Source organism: Venturia canescens, chromosome 7 (genome assembly GCF_019457755.1).
Source record: "Venturia canescens isolate UGA chromosome 7, ASM1945775v1, whole genome shotgun sequence".
Classification (NCBI taxonomy): Eukaryota; Metazoa; Arthropoda; class Insecta; order Hymenoptera; family Ichneumonidae; genus Venturia; species Venturia canescens.
The window spans coordinates 2,430,702-2,445,540 of record NC_057427.1 but is presented as its reverse complement, the minus strand read 5'-3'; the positions used below and the strand labels follow the sequence as shown (position 1 = coordinate 2,445,540).

At 45.0% G+C, this 14,839-nt stretch overlaps 1 protein-coding gene across 1 annotated transcript in view; it reads left to right on the top strand.

The window, feature by feature from the left end:
• The first annotated feature begins 1,704 nt into the window (after nucleotides 1–1,704).
• The window catches only part of Ptp99A (Protein tyrosine phosphatase 99A), a 248,865-nt gene continuing 235,730 nt past the window's right edge, over nucleotides 1,705–14,839 (top strand). The window contains exon 1 of the mRNA XM_043422952.1: nucleotides 1,705–2,862. Coding sequence (XP_043278887.1) covers nucleotides 2,775–2,862 — 88 coding nt within the window. The 5' untranslated portion in view covers nucleotides 1,705–2,774. The remainder of the gene's footprint in view (nucleotides 2,863–14,839) is intronic.

Genomic DNA, 14,839 nt, shown 5'->3' with positions numbered 1-14,839 from the left:
GAGCTATTCGCGTCGAACAACGCGCTTCCAGGAGCCTCATCGTTGATTTTCGAAAGTGACCACAAACCCCAATTTGCTCACTGATCTTGCTCATCCGTTGGACTCCATTACACCATTACTTTTATCACTCAAGTGCTTTTTTATCGTCCTTCGGACTCTTACGCACTCTTTTATCGTGGCAACAGTTAAATTTTGGCGCGCCGACAGTGGGAATGAAATACAATCGATGACAAAAAATGTCAGTTGCGTCCTTAGGCCTCGTGCCTAAGTAATCGTCGAGATTAAACGAATGCTTTGTCCAAAACATTTGAACCTTACAATTGGACTGATAAATCTCATTTTTATGATCGACTTTATTCAAAGGTTCTTCAAGCTCGATGAATATTTCTGGCTTCTCATGATCGAAAATAAGCGATGGTGAATCGACCCTATAGAAAATCTACGAGCATTCAATATTTCAAATGCCATCTCCGTGATAGAAATAAATTAATCACATACGCACGGGGTCTCTCTCATGATGGGAGCAAACATTATGATTATCGTGTAAAAATCGATAAAAGTATAGAAATAGTGGGGCGAGAAAAGAGTGAAAAAAATTGCTCTTCCAAATCACGTACGACGCTGCTGTTTTCGCTGGCGCGCGCACACACACAGATAGATATTGCCAGCGATACAGAGCCACGCGAAAGCACACGCGTACACGAACACGTACGTTCGGAGTAACCATTTGTGAAGGACGAAAGCTTTTGCTTCACGGATCAAGGGAAGAACGAGTCTCTTTCGTTCGGGATCCGTCGAGTTTTCTACGTTTCTCTCTCTCTCTCCCTCTCCTCCTCTCAGCTCGGGAGGATAATTGTCGGCAACAAGTGCGAGAGATCCGAGACTGTTCTCCCCATGCAGCGTTGGTGCATGCCAGGCTGCTTTCGCCCACTAACGAGTTACCGAAAGTAGCTTCAGGCGTACGCACGATTAAACGATATGCGACCATCGCTTTAGAATCTCGACGGTTACGTTCCGGCTCCCCCGATCCGATCCCTTCGTCTTACTCGCTGAACAAACATTTTCCGATCTTTATGATCCTGCCCCCTTCCAGCTCGTCTTTTTCCCCTTTCTCTCTCTCCCGCGGCCTTTCTATCCTTTCTCCGCTTTCATTACACACACGTTAATATTTCAGAACCAGACAACGACGTTTTTTTTCGAGAGAGGTGTGTAAAAAAAAGTGTTTTATCGTTCGACACGCAGCGCTCCGAGGCACGGGAGGAAGAGAGTGCCAATAAAAAGAAAAGTGCTTTCGATGTAATTGCTCCGCCGCTCGACAAGGACTTTTGCCAATTGCCGCGAAATCTCTCGACAACGTGCACACTTTTCCCATTTTTTTTCGAGCCTTTCACAGTGAATTTTCTGTTCATTTTTATTTGTTTTTTTCCTGCTCCTTCTTTTTTTCACGCGATTGTTTGTTTTTCTTTTTAAGCGATGCAAATTTAACGGATTTTCTCGTCTCGAACGAAGCATCGAACGGTGCGCGTTGATCATGGATTCTCGATAATGAACCGCGTGCACGACCCTCCTTCCCTTCGTAACGAGAGAGAAACAAAAATCAACGAAAAACGGCGAAGAAAGATCACGTGATTTGTCTACTTTTCGTGAATTCCCGGATCGGGTGATTGTTCCCCCCCCCCCCCTCCCCCCCTCCTCGAAAATCCCAATAAGATCACGAGAGAGCGTCGATTCTCAACGTCCCACTGAATAATCGCTAAATCTAATTGTGAAAAATACTAATTAAAAAAGTTTAATCTCGTATCACTTCTCGAGGTTTTTACGAGAGTCAAAATTTCAACCCCCTTCCGAGGGTCGTTCGGGGCTCCGTTTATCTGGATACAAAATAACGAGTCTATTGCCCACTCAGTGAACAAGAGTGCCCATTAATAATCGGTGTTATAATTAGAGTGTGAAAAACAAATTGTACATACGTATGTGTGCTTGTGACGCAGCACTATTATAGTGCCAAACACCGTGCGAGGTTGACCCAAAATCTCACTATCTGCGAACACGCACAAACATCTATAAATGTACAGAAACAAACAGCACCCGTTGTCCCGATCGTTGTTGAACAACGCGAACTGCCAAACACGAGAATATCTCGAGAGACAATCGTATCGTGATCGATTGTTTGAGTGAAACATTCGGCTACCCCCGCGCGTGCATGGACTTTGATCTATCGGCCAGTTTTCGGGCGAGCGCTTTTCAACGGAGTACCAAATACTCGAGCACCAATGATCCAAGCGTTCGGGTATGATTATCGAGGAGAAATAAACTGAGGAAACACTCGATACGAATAAAGCAACGAACGGTGGAACGAGATAGTTGAACAACTGTGGGAGCACGAAAACTGCACGGGTTCTGATCGAAGGGACCAAAAATGCGCACAATTACGAATCGGGGCTCCAATTTGGAAAAGCTCGCGGCGAGATCAACGGATTACGGTGACGAGATTTGGCTCTAAAGACACACGTGCGTTTATAATTCACTTGGAACATGTGAGTGGCTGCGTGTAATTCGGAGAGATAAGATACATGAAAGTTCTCACTGATCGATCCCGAGCTTGATCGAATCGGCGTTGATCGGATTAAGTTAACGAGGCCCCATTGGCATCGTAAAACAGGATTTCGAGTGAGAGCGAGCAGAAGCACAGGGGGCGGAAGAAACATACCGAGAGATCACGTCATCTTCTCGTTAACGTCTTCAAGAGCTCTCGGTAAACTTTTCAATCAACGATGGACGTAAGGAAACCCGTTTGGATTATCTCGTGCGCGTATATCTTCTGGTTTTTCGTCGGGGCTGTGACTGCAGGACGCGTTTTCGGTAAGCCTGTTTCTCACGTGTTTCATATTGATATTCGTGTTCTCATTGCCACTTTTTCCCGGAGGAACTCGACTTGCACATAGAAAAAACGCTCGTTTCGTCTTCAGTCATTATCGAGATTGATTTTCTCGGGATGTTTTGTTTCGTCTGGGAAAAAATCATGAAAATAGGCACCTCGACCCCGGCGATTCGCTGGCTCGATTGACAGCTCCAGCTACGAGCATGGCGAATCTTGACGTCTCAATTATGATGGGGGGAAATTTGATTTCTTTTCGCACTTCCGTGTTTTTTCTCCTTAATGTTCCCTCGAGATTTTACTCGGTAGTCTTGATCGCATCTGTTTCTATTGTATTCAATGAATTTCGTTTACTACTCGCTCTCTTGATGGAGTTTTTCCATGTTTTCGCCTTATCGAGACACGTGGAAAATACGCAACAGCGAGCTTGCCCAGCTTTCGTTGGATTCACTCCCATTAAATTGCTGGCAAAATGAGATTCTTCGTAATCAAATATACTCGCAACGGGTTTTACAGGGACTCGTTATCCGATCTCAGTGAGCGCTCCGAGGAGCAACTCTGATTGGGAAAGTGTTTCGAAAAACTAATTCTGTTCGGGACTAGCTCAATTTGATGTAATTCAAACGATTTTATGTGAAACAACTTGATCTCTGATCTTGGGCATTTCAGGTAAAAGAATTATCCGTCTCTCAAGCTTCGCTGAATATCCAGTCACTTCACTTCATTAGAAACATTATTTTAATAAAATATCACAATTGCTTTATTGCTCGTCAATAAAATCCATTTCCAATGGCTGCGTCTTATTTACCATTTTATATCGTAAATACCATTTTAATATCTCTTTCATTATTCATATTATGGATCGGAATCTCCTCCTGTTTTTAATACGCACTCGAATTTTCATGCTTTTACGCAAATGAGGCGAAGAATAAGATACAAAACGCACGTAACAGTCGTTTAATCGCGTCGATTCTCGGTGCGTAGGCGTTCCAGTACGCTGATGAAATATGCAAAAGAAAAACCAACATCGAATTATCCGAAATCGATAAGCCCCCAGCCCACCCCCTTCTCTTTCCTATCCTGGTCAAAATATCGTTCACTAAGTTTCAACCTTTTTCCAATGTTGACCCTCTGATGAAGGCTCCGTTACAATGAATCTCAAATTTCGGCTTTACCGTTCCTGCAATTGTTTTTTTCTTTTCATTAATATTCCGAGATTTTTGTAATAATTGTGCTTGCTGCACGTTCGAGTTTCTTTTCGATAATCGCATCTTCCTTCATTTCCATAAAATATTTCCTTACGGAAGAAATGAAACTCGATAACACTTACGAGTAAGCACTGATTCGGCAAGAACGATTTAATGGAGATTTTATCGAGCGAGGAACCGTTTGCAGTGAATATTTATCTGGAAATATCGATTCACCGTAAGACGCTTTACGAAAAATGAGTATTTCGAGTCCCTTGGGGCACGATCAATCCGCGCGTGTAATCGACGGAGTATATACCACTGAAAGAATGGAAGAAACAGAGGGGTGAGTCTTATTGGTTTCTCGCACTTGTGTTTAACGTTCCTCAGTGATCCGGAGGGGTGCGTCGACTTCTTTACAACTCGCCTTCAGTTTTTTTTCGCTTCATCCTTTTATTTCGAAATGCTCCGCGAGGTCGCGTAGATTCGTTCATAAAATTTTTAACTTCCATCAAATTAATCGTCCTTCAAAGAAAACGTGAACAATTCGATTGGAATAGTCGACCAACAGCGCTCTCGATCTTGATCCTATTACAATTTTACTTCGAAAAAACCATCCCACTGAGGCACCTTGCACAAGGTACTCGTTATTACCGATCTCCAAACGTCAGTGAATGTGGCGCTCAGCAAGAGATGGAAGATCGTGAAAAACATAAAAATAATGATCCTACCAGTCTGTGAGAATGGAGAAGATAATATAGCAGTGAAATGGGTTATGTGACGTTATCAGTAAGGAATCGAGGGTTATCTACTCTCCGCTGATAATACGTTGGACAGTAACGACATCACGTAAACAGATAACTCTCATTACTGATTATAATTTGTGCTAATGTCGCACAACGTATACGATCAACGACCTTTCAGTATTTGTATTGAAAAAAAAAAAAATCAATATCGCTTACCGTTGGTATTCGAGCCATCAATTGAGCCCTGATACGAAAAGGGTTATTGGGAATAGAGCCATTTTCCAATTCGCTCTTTATAGAGATAGATATTTTGAAATTCTTCGTGCTTCGCACCCCATTGAGCCCGTGGGGGTTAATGGATCGTCTCTGAGGGTGCGTATGGATGAGAACGATAAGCAGAGGCACGTGTGGCCCAAGAGTTAATAGGCAATCGAGCCATTTGTGTGTTTGAATTACGAATTTATGAATGTTACGAGAAACTATATATTAATTGATCGAATCTATGGGCATTCTATCATCTCTATTTCGGAGCTAATATAATGCCACCCTCACCCGCCTGCCCTTTCCCTCCTCTAATTCAAATTAACTGGTTTCCTATCTGCGCCTACGCAGCGTCCGGCCACGGTGTTTATCTCCCTCCCTCCGGTGGTTGCTCTTTTCTCTTTATCAGCTCGCTTGTTGTGGATTATTCACATGAATGTTCCAAAATTTATCCGTCATCGACCCCCATCAAAATGCCCCGAGTAGCCGACCACCATCGGCTATCGAAGTTTTAATCAAACATTTTAGCATTCAATTTGAATAGGAAATTTTGATAAACACATTTAATTTTCTATCAAATATGAGATGAGATCTGAACGAGGTGAGAGAACTTCGCGAAGAACTGCAGTTTCGTGTTTTTGGAAGGAAATCCGTCCACGTTTGAGCACGGAGTTTTCATTGGATCCCTTAAAATGATTAGATTCACGTTAAAATCGGGGAGAGATTGAGTAGGAATAGAGTTTCTTCGGGGCTGCGTCGAGGTGTACTGGCAAAATTGTTAATAACGTTGGCAATTTCAGCGATGTTGAGAAATCTGTAAAAAGCTTGTGCGGATGACAGGCCGCCGGGAAAAGAGGCCGGTATTTCGGGAATGTTGGTGCAGGCGACCGATTATACGGAAACGTCGTCAACGGGGACGAGGACGACGAAGACGCCGCACTTGGGGGCAAGACACGTGAAGGTTGAATGTAAGCGTGTGTCTCACGGGGGCTGCAGCGAAGGAGGAGCGAGCGCGAGGGATCTCGCTACTTTGGCAAAGTTGGTGGGGAGACGTCGACGTTGGTATCGCGAGGAAATTGAATTTTGTTAGACGATTAGAGGAAAGCTGGCTACGAGAGAAGAGAGGATGAAAGATCCGAGGGGGTGATACGCCGGGAAGGGAGAGGTCGTCGCCGGAGTGTGAGAAGACGGAACGCTCCGCGGCAAATACACGAGCCATCCAGCGCATAATCTTCCGCGTTTAAATACGGCAAATTCATTTCAAAAAAGCTCAATTCCCCACAAAATCAAAGTCCCCGGGCATCTCGACGAAACGACAAAAAACAAACAAGCTAGAATCACAACCGACCCGTAACATCGTCATCGAAAATCAATTTCCAACGCCAACGCAAAATCCCACAGCTTTCGAAAACTAAAATTCTAGCCATACGAGCAGAACCCTTCGTTTGCGGAATGTTAAAGGATAACCGATACAGCTAATCGAGCGAGTCAATGGGGCTTTTAACATCGGATACTGTCACAGCACTACGGTGACCGCGTGCCTATCGCTGTCACTTGCCGGTTACTATGCGGAAGGTCCTACACACGACGAAGCTCTGTGCGTCGTCTTCTAATAACCGCAGCTGCCGACCACAGGTATAGAGCCCTCCGTGCTCCTCGTTACGTCCAGGGGTGGCAGGGTGTATATGCTGCGGGTGAGATAGATAGATAGACAGATGGCGATAGATAAAGAGCGGCAGCAGAGAGGAAGCTACGATAGCAGAGGACGCGCGGCGAACAGGTTGAGGTGTACGGGATATCGATTCCTATTGCCGTGCCACTGCGAGATAGCAACACGAGCACTCGCTCGCATATCTGTATGCGCGCATACGTCCCCGCACACGTTCACTCCTACGCATCCACGTCTCTGGATGCATTCGTACGTATAATCCACACGAGTCACAAGTACCATTCGCGAGCGCAAGCAGAGCACAGGGAGAGATGTACCGCGGGTACTCGCCTCTTTCCCTCGCTCAGGCTTCATCTCTCTCTCTCTCTCGCCCACTGTCAGCTTTCTTACGTGTGCATCCCTTCATATACATCCGCTGACGCCACATCCCCGTCTATATCTGTACACAGGTATATGTATATTTCAAGGGAATGTAAACTCGCGCGATCGCAGCATGCATACATGCATTATATCGGTTGAGTACATACCGTATATTTGGGGGTGCTGAGTCCTTGCAGCTCGCCTCCAAGATCTATCTATACGCAAACGTGTCTAGCACCATTCGCAGCTCTCTCGCTCTCGGCTTACCTACACGCGCGTTTAAATACGAACGTGTGGATACGCGTGGGCGTATGTGAACAGGTACTACATATGTGGCTTTAGGTGTATAGATGTATTGTGTTTGTCCGCGAACACACAGTCTTGTTTCCTTCCGACGTGTACATTCCCTTTGGAACAAACTCATGCCCAACGCGTGTGCCGCATGTAATTCTGATTCTCCGATATACAGTTTATGTCTATAGCTGTTGTACATTATGGATGTAGATGATACGAATTTCCTCGTAAATACTTATGTACGCGGTGCCAGCTTCTGTTTCATGTCCATATCATTTCTCGTTCTCCTCTGTGTTAATACCCTGGGATGTTACTACCGGATGCGTGACAACACATCGCGCGAATCCATCCCTCTCGCGCTAGGCTTCTCGTGTCGTTCCATCAGGCAAAGGGGGTTCTGATTTCTCAGTAACCAAACGCTCGTAATACTCTTAGGATCTTGCTCTTCGTCCGTTTGATGTTTGTTCGTGTTACTGCGGAGGAGTTACTTTTAATTTGTTGATTTTTGGATACTCCTGTCACGGGAGCTCTACACCTTGATTCAATGAGCTTGTGGCCGTAATTGAAAGCAGTGTTGTTGGCTTATTCCTAGTCGAGTGATCACGTCGAGTGATGGCGTTCGAAGGAGCGTCATTCGACGCCATTTATTTGGCACAGTGATGCTTTTGCTATTTGCGTATAAAGCGTGCAGCATCGTAGCGACGGCTATGCGGAAAAAAGTCTGATCGTGATCGAGAATAATTCGATGGTTTTCTTACCCTCCTTTTCTCCCAGGCTGTTTCGCCCACGCGTACCATTTCTTCTATTCTAAATAACCGACTTCCTCCTTTTTGTCACGCCCGGATAAGGCTCGATTTAGAAGATTGATAAAAATAAAAAAGGGAGAGAAAATTTGGGAGAAAACAGCGCTAAATGTAATTCAGGCTCTGTTATACATTTTCGTCATATAACGATATAGCTCGGGGTTGGATTAACTGGTCCACCGTCGGTCGTATCAACAGGACAGAAGGGCATATAAGTAGTCCCACTTTCCTGCTCTTCGCCCTCCCGCCACCCCTGCACCGCACCCTTAATTCCACTGCCTCCGTCGGTTGTGTATGCCACTGAACTATATCAGGATATGCTATTGCGAGCTTAAGCCTTAAGGCGCCCCCACGTTCAGTTGATTCATGGTATATGCGGTGGTTATTCAGTAAATCTAATTTCTACAATTTCCCTCGCCTTGCCAGCGCTCCGCGAGGGATGAGATAACCCTGATGCCTTCTAACCTGCTATATAATGATTTCATCTCTCTCCCTCCCCTCTCTCTATACATCGGTAAATTGCATGTTCAGATGTTTCGTATGCTCCTGTTTCAATGACTTCTCCTCTGCAAACCAACACGAACAACATTTGCTCATCTCCAAACTTGTATTCGGAGCGCAACTGCGTCGATTTTGATGAAGAATTTTATCGAGAGGACTCTCTTGGAGGATTAAGGACCTAGACAGTTGTTTCCAAAATTATTTTTGAGCCAGTGCGATTTTAAAAATTCTTATGCCATTTCTGATGGTTGTGAATGGCAGGATTTCGATCGGAGCTATTGCCATGCGAACTTCGTAATAAGCTTGCAGTAGATTTACTGGGAATTGAGACCGATTCTTGAATAAGTTCCTGGGCAATGGGAGATTAACATTTTTGTTTCCACAGTAAAATTTGACTCTTGATCCGGAAGTAAAGCGAAAATTTAGAGGTGAACGAACGCAGAATCACTGATATCGACGTAAAGCATAAAGTGCATAACTCTCGGTTAACTTGATTAAGGAAAATTCGATTTAGCACGAATGTTGGTCAATAAGTCGATAATCGAAGAGCAATTATCTGTTTTCGTATTTTTTGTATCAAAAGATAGTCGTGTGTCATGAAGATTCGAGTTATACTGGGAAAAACATTTTTCGTAGACTGCGTCGAAAATCTGTTGAAACAAAGCAAACTTCCTTTTTGGATCACGACAGTTCGTGTTTTCTGTGATACTCAGATTCACGAGAATTGGCGTCACGAGATGACATTATATATTGAAAGGCTGGATTTTCGGCGGGTTTTGTCAGGCAGAATCGTCAAGGGGAAATTCTGGAGAACAAGGGCGAGGAAGCGAGCAGGAGGATCGCTTATTTTTCTTTGTTTATCGTAGTATATGAGAAAGTTTGAAATAGAAACACGCCGGAAAGTTGGCGTGGCATATACGCACCCGTCTCCGGAGACTACTTAGCCGAGGTTTCGGTAACGTCAGCTTTTCACTATGACTTTCTCTGTACGTCGTTCCCGCTCCACTTGTCTAAAGAAAACAGCCGGAATTAAGGGAAGCGTATTATTTACCCGGGGAGAATTAGAGGATACGGAGAAAATAGGAAAGCGGAAAAGGGGATTAAATAATACAAACTAAAAGATGGGCAGTTACGAAACGATGATTTGAGAATTTTGTCATAAAAATCGATGACTCACACGCTGTCGGAGCAATATGGAAATATAAATATGAAGATAATGTGATAAAAATCAACATTTTGCAGTTTGGAGAACAGCAATAGTATCAATCCAATTTGAGTATCGAATACGTCATTTATATTGGATTTTTGTACGCTAATTGTGATTTCATCAATAACGAAATCACCATTCCCAGGTTTTTGGGTCAAAATAATTTCCAGAGTTAGCGATGTTAAATTTTTATCGTAATATGTTCAATCCCCGATAATTGAATAAAAACTGTTTCAAGATTTACGCTGTAAAAATACGATTCGAAAATGAAAGAAACGTCATTACACAACAGTGAATTACCAATTGGCCGTGACTTGAATCGTGTATTCGTTCAAGAGAATGAATATCCGAAGGTATTGCGCATTGGATATTCGTTAAAAAGGGATGGGTCAGGCAATTATGCAGTGGCAGCAGGGGTATCGGTAAAGTTTCCAGAAGGCTAATCATGTCTCTCGTCTAACACCTTATTATATAATATTTGGTTGGAATACTCCATCTGCAATATTGTGCAAGGTGGATGAAATCTCGACGTTAATGGGCGAAGAGAGAAATGAGGGAGAGGAAAAGAGATAACTGAGAAAGACAAAGAAGAAAGAGAATGAGGGATGGAGCAAGTAGGACAAAATATGGATAGACGAATACGCGGGCGGAGAGATGGGTTCGTACGAAGCACACAACACCCTCGAAGGGTTTCATATTCCCATGTTCCAGGACGCATACCCTTGCTGCGTGGGCTCTTTCTCTCTCTTCCACCTCTTTCCCCTCGCCCCTTCATTCTGTTCCCGCGGATATAGACAAACTTTTGGTATTACATATTAGCGCTCTCCGCTTGCACGTTCGCTCGTCGAAAGTTCTCTCGCATGCGAGATATCCGAGAGGAATATGGGGATAGAGAAGGAAGAGAGCGAAGGGGCAAAGAGGGTCGAGAGAGCCCTAACAATCTACGTTCTCCCAAAGTTTCTGGTTAGGAGAAAGTGTACATGCCTCATTCCTCTTCCTCATTCTCGTTGGAATGTACATCTCCTCCTGTCGCCTGTGCCCAAGCGCATTTCTTGCGTGGCCTTTGCTTCATACTTCTCTTCATTCTGCATTCCCCGCTTCCAGAGTGCGGTGATACTCGGCTTTGTCTCGGCTCAATTTCTTCACCGCTTGCGGAGTCTTATGCTCATCGAGCAGCTCAGATTGAGGACGCAAGGGGATGCTGAGAGCGAGTCTTGTTTCTTCACCTCGGAAACAATTTTGTTCGGCGAATGAAGCTTCCCGGAAGTCGACTCCTCGCCAGATACGCCGGTCCGATTTACAGTTTTTTCTATACCTTTTATCCCGCGATCCACGCCGTTTTATTCCGCACCCTCGACCAATCGTATGCGCCCGCCCGCGCGCTAGACACGAATCCGAGAAAGATCTCGGACACTCCGTATACAACGAGGCCGACCCTCGCGCGTAAGCACGGCCGAATCCTTGGAGGGAAACGCTTCCAGAACCCAAGCTCTCCCTATTCAGAGAACCCAGCACGAGAATCGTCTCTTCGCCGGTCTCCCGCTTCCCGGATAATAACAGAAGATCAATCTCCGATTAAGGATTCACCAGGTGGAAGTTAGCATTTCGTTACGGAAGATGTCGCGAGTGAGAGAGAGGGAGAGGGGAGGCGATCGAAAGACAGGGAAGGAATAATAATCCGGAGGAAATGATGATTCCGGTGAATGGAATGTCGTGGCTCCGCTTATTAGAGCCAGGGTTGTGACACAGATATTGAGACTTTACGCACACGTATCGACACACTTATGTGCGGAGATGTGCCCGTGATACTATACGAGCGTTATACGACTGCCAATGTCCCGATATAATACGCGCACGGCGCTGATTCGATCGGGGGCTGATGCCGTCGGTACTAAATGAATCAATTATCTTCGTCAGCGTCATCTATAAAATCCATAGACGCCTCGGCGATATCGTTCCATAAACCTGATCGTGCTCGAATCCAAAGTCATCACTTATTCTCATCAATGTCATCTATTCGGTCGAAGATTTATTTATAGATGAAACTTATATCTCGGGCCAACAAAAATCATGAAGAGACGCCAATCAATGCCGTCATTGGCACTCGAATTAATATTGAGGACGACGTGTTACGTTACTGGAGCTGCTCCATTCACTTATTCATATAACAACAAGAATCGCTGTCATCGGATTCCTCTAATAGTTATTGACACTTGGTCGTAATCGCGACGTCACATTGACTTTTATGCAACAGTCATCGCGTGCTGCAACAATACGGTTTTGGGATCGCATCATTAACCATTTCTACTTCAAATTATTCCTCTCGTCGGCTCCGAGTTTATTCGTCGTTATTCATTATCGCGAGCTTGAGAAACTGGACACCTTTTTCTCTTCATAGTGTGACGAGCTGGTCAGCAAGTGCGACATTTAAAATATGCCAATTTCGCACCTCTCCGAAACCTCTGAGATCAGTCTCTCGCGTATATGATCGATTGATCTACGACAACGGTCATCCATGCGACACGAACCGAATGGGGACGACATGAATAACTGGCGTCATCGGTGTGGCCACACGAGCCATTATTTCGTGATCTGAGAGCCAACGAGTGATAAACCTCTAATTATTGAGATAAGCCATTGTCTTTCTTTTGTTCTCGACGCATTTGTTAAACGTGGCCTCTAAAACTGTTGAATGCGTGAGTGTGAGACGTGCGTTACAACATCGCGATGATGTAACAAGAATTAATCTATTTATATTTATGGTAAAATATCAATCTTCGAATACACGTTTCTCAAAGGAGAAAATAAATTGTTGTAACGGCCACTATTTTTTTGAGGATTAGGAAAAAATCAATGATTCGTGTAAAATAACGAGTGAACATTGGTATGCACAGTTTCTCATATCGCCAATCACGCGCGAGGTGGATGCTCAGTTGTTTGAAGCTGAAAAAGTTTTCAGCGGCTAATGAGAGAAAAGAATATGATGCGAAAGAAGTAAGTTTTGGTGATCGGTAAGGAAATTCGTGTGACCGCAACGCTGTCTCGCTCGTAGTCGTTCATAATTATAAGTTTGCGTGATGTGCGCGCCTGCGGCATTTAATCACTGACCCTGCTTTTCTAAACTCGAGATTGTACATAACGTGGCGCGGGGGCGCGCTTTTGCTTCCAATCCGAGCCTTTCCACCTCGGCTCTCATGTTTTCCGTGTTTATCCCTTTTCTCCCTCCCTTTTTCTATCTCTCTTTCTACACACACACACGCGCGCGCAGAATGCATGTATGGGATCTCAAAACTCGGGCCGTTTACAAATTGCTTACAAGCGAAGGAAAGTGGGTCGTGCCGATATGGTGGAGCGTGCGCGAGGTGTGTTGCTGCTTCCTGTCTCCCTCCTCCCCTCTTCTTTCACTCAATAAATACATGGCGCTCACACACAAACAGGCGGACACGAAGGCGATGCCTGATGTACGTGCATCCCTGTTACTATTTGGCTCCGCACGTTTTCCTATTATTTTATACATTTTATCTCCGCTCTTACGAGCACATGGATTATATCCGCAGTGCAATCTCGAGTCTCGGCCACCAGCTCCCTCCCCGACTGCTGAGGAAAAGGAGAGAAAAACAATTGACCCGGGTCCCTGGTGAATCAGTGATTCTCTCGCCTTCCATTGGCACCCTTCGCTCCTACCATTTTTTCTGTCCCGCCTGCTGGCCGATGTTTCATTCCCGAATCGATCGAGGCTCCCGAACGAAAAATCACTTCCCTCGCTCTTTTTTGTCGTCGTATATTATTTGTCTGCGCCTCGCTACGCGACCGCGGCTCCGCGACGTCCCCTAGGACAAAACTTACCCTAATGTCGCTTAATGTCACCCCGGGAACGGGGGGGCTGCATTAAACGCACCAGTTCTCGTAATCGTACGCGCCGGAGGGAATCGACGATGCGTGAATTTCGTGTCGCTTCTCTGTATCCTTCGTGCATATTATTTCCATGTACGTACAAGGCGAGACTCATTTTATGTGTGTTTACACGCGTGTGCGTGTGTGTGTGTGCGCGCGCGCGCTGACGTTGCGGTCGCGCAGCCTTCCGACGACACTCTTACGTATTAGGGGATAGTAAATAGCGCTCGTAGCTGTAGAAACCAAGTGCAAAATGTCAGGGTACATAATTTATTTCATCTATTCATCGTCCTGCGGATGCGTGCCGAAATCTAGTGGTGGGTGAGATTTCGCGAGTGAGATGCTGCGCTGCCACGGTGTATACCGTATCCGTCGACGCCGGTGAGGTCTCCAGATATACGCGTGTATATGTGCACGCCCTGGGACGTATAAAGTGGGAGAGTAAGCGGTCGAATGGAATATTTATTCACAGTTTCTCGGGGGAGGCTTTCGTTGTGGCGCCGCGATACTGTCGGGCTTGCGGTATTTTACTCGGGAAAGAGAACCCCGAGGAGGGAGTGAGATGGCGCGAAGCGGGCACAGAAAAGAGTCTCTTTCGAGGGAAGAGTATCGTGATAGCGAATTTTGAGAGTCAACAAGCTTGGGAAACAAATATTAAATCAAAAAATTCAAGTTAAGTATCAGAAAGCCGAGAGAGTTTTTGGAATGCCGAATATGCAGAGGCTAATTATCATTTTGGATGAGAATTTTTTCGAATTTTCAACGAATTTTGCTGGCGAAGAGAAAAATATTTGAGCCTCGGAAGGCATAAGGAATTCCTGTCAATCTTTGAATCCGGGTCCACCGTTATCCATTGGGTTTTTCGCCGGATGATTAAAAAATTCCGAGGGAGTGGGAAATCGGAGTGGATCTAAACGTGCGTGGAATTTTGTGAAATTAGCTGACAGAAATTAATGCGTGTCAGGGAAGAGCTGTTTACGGTGATCGGGTGCACATCACAGGGATTCGGTGCAACCTCCGCGGTATGACTTTGAATCAC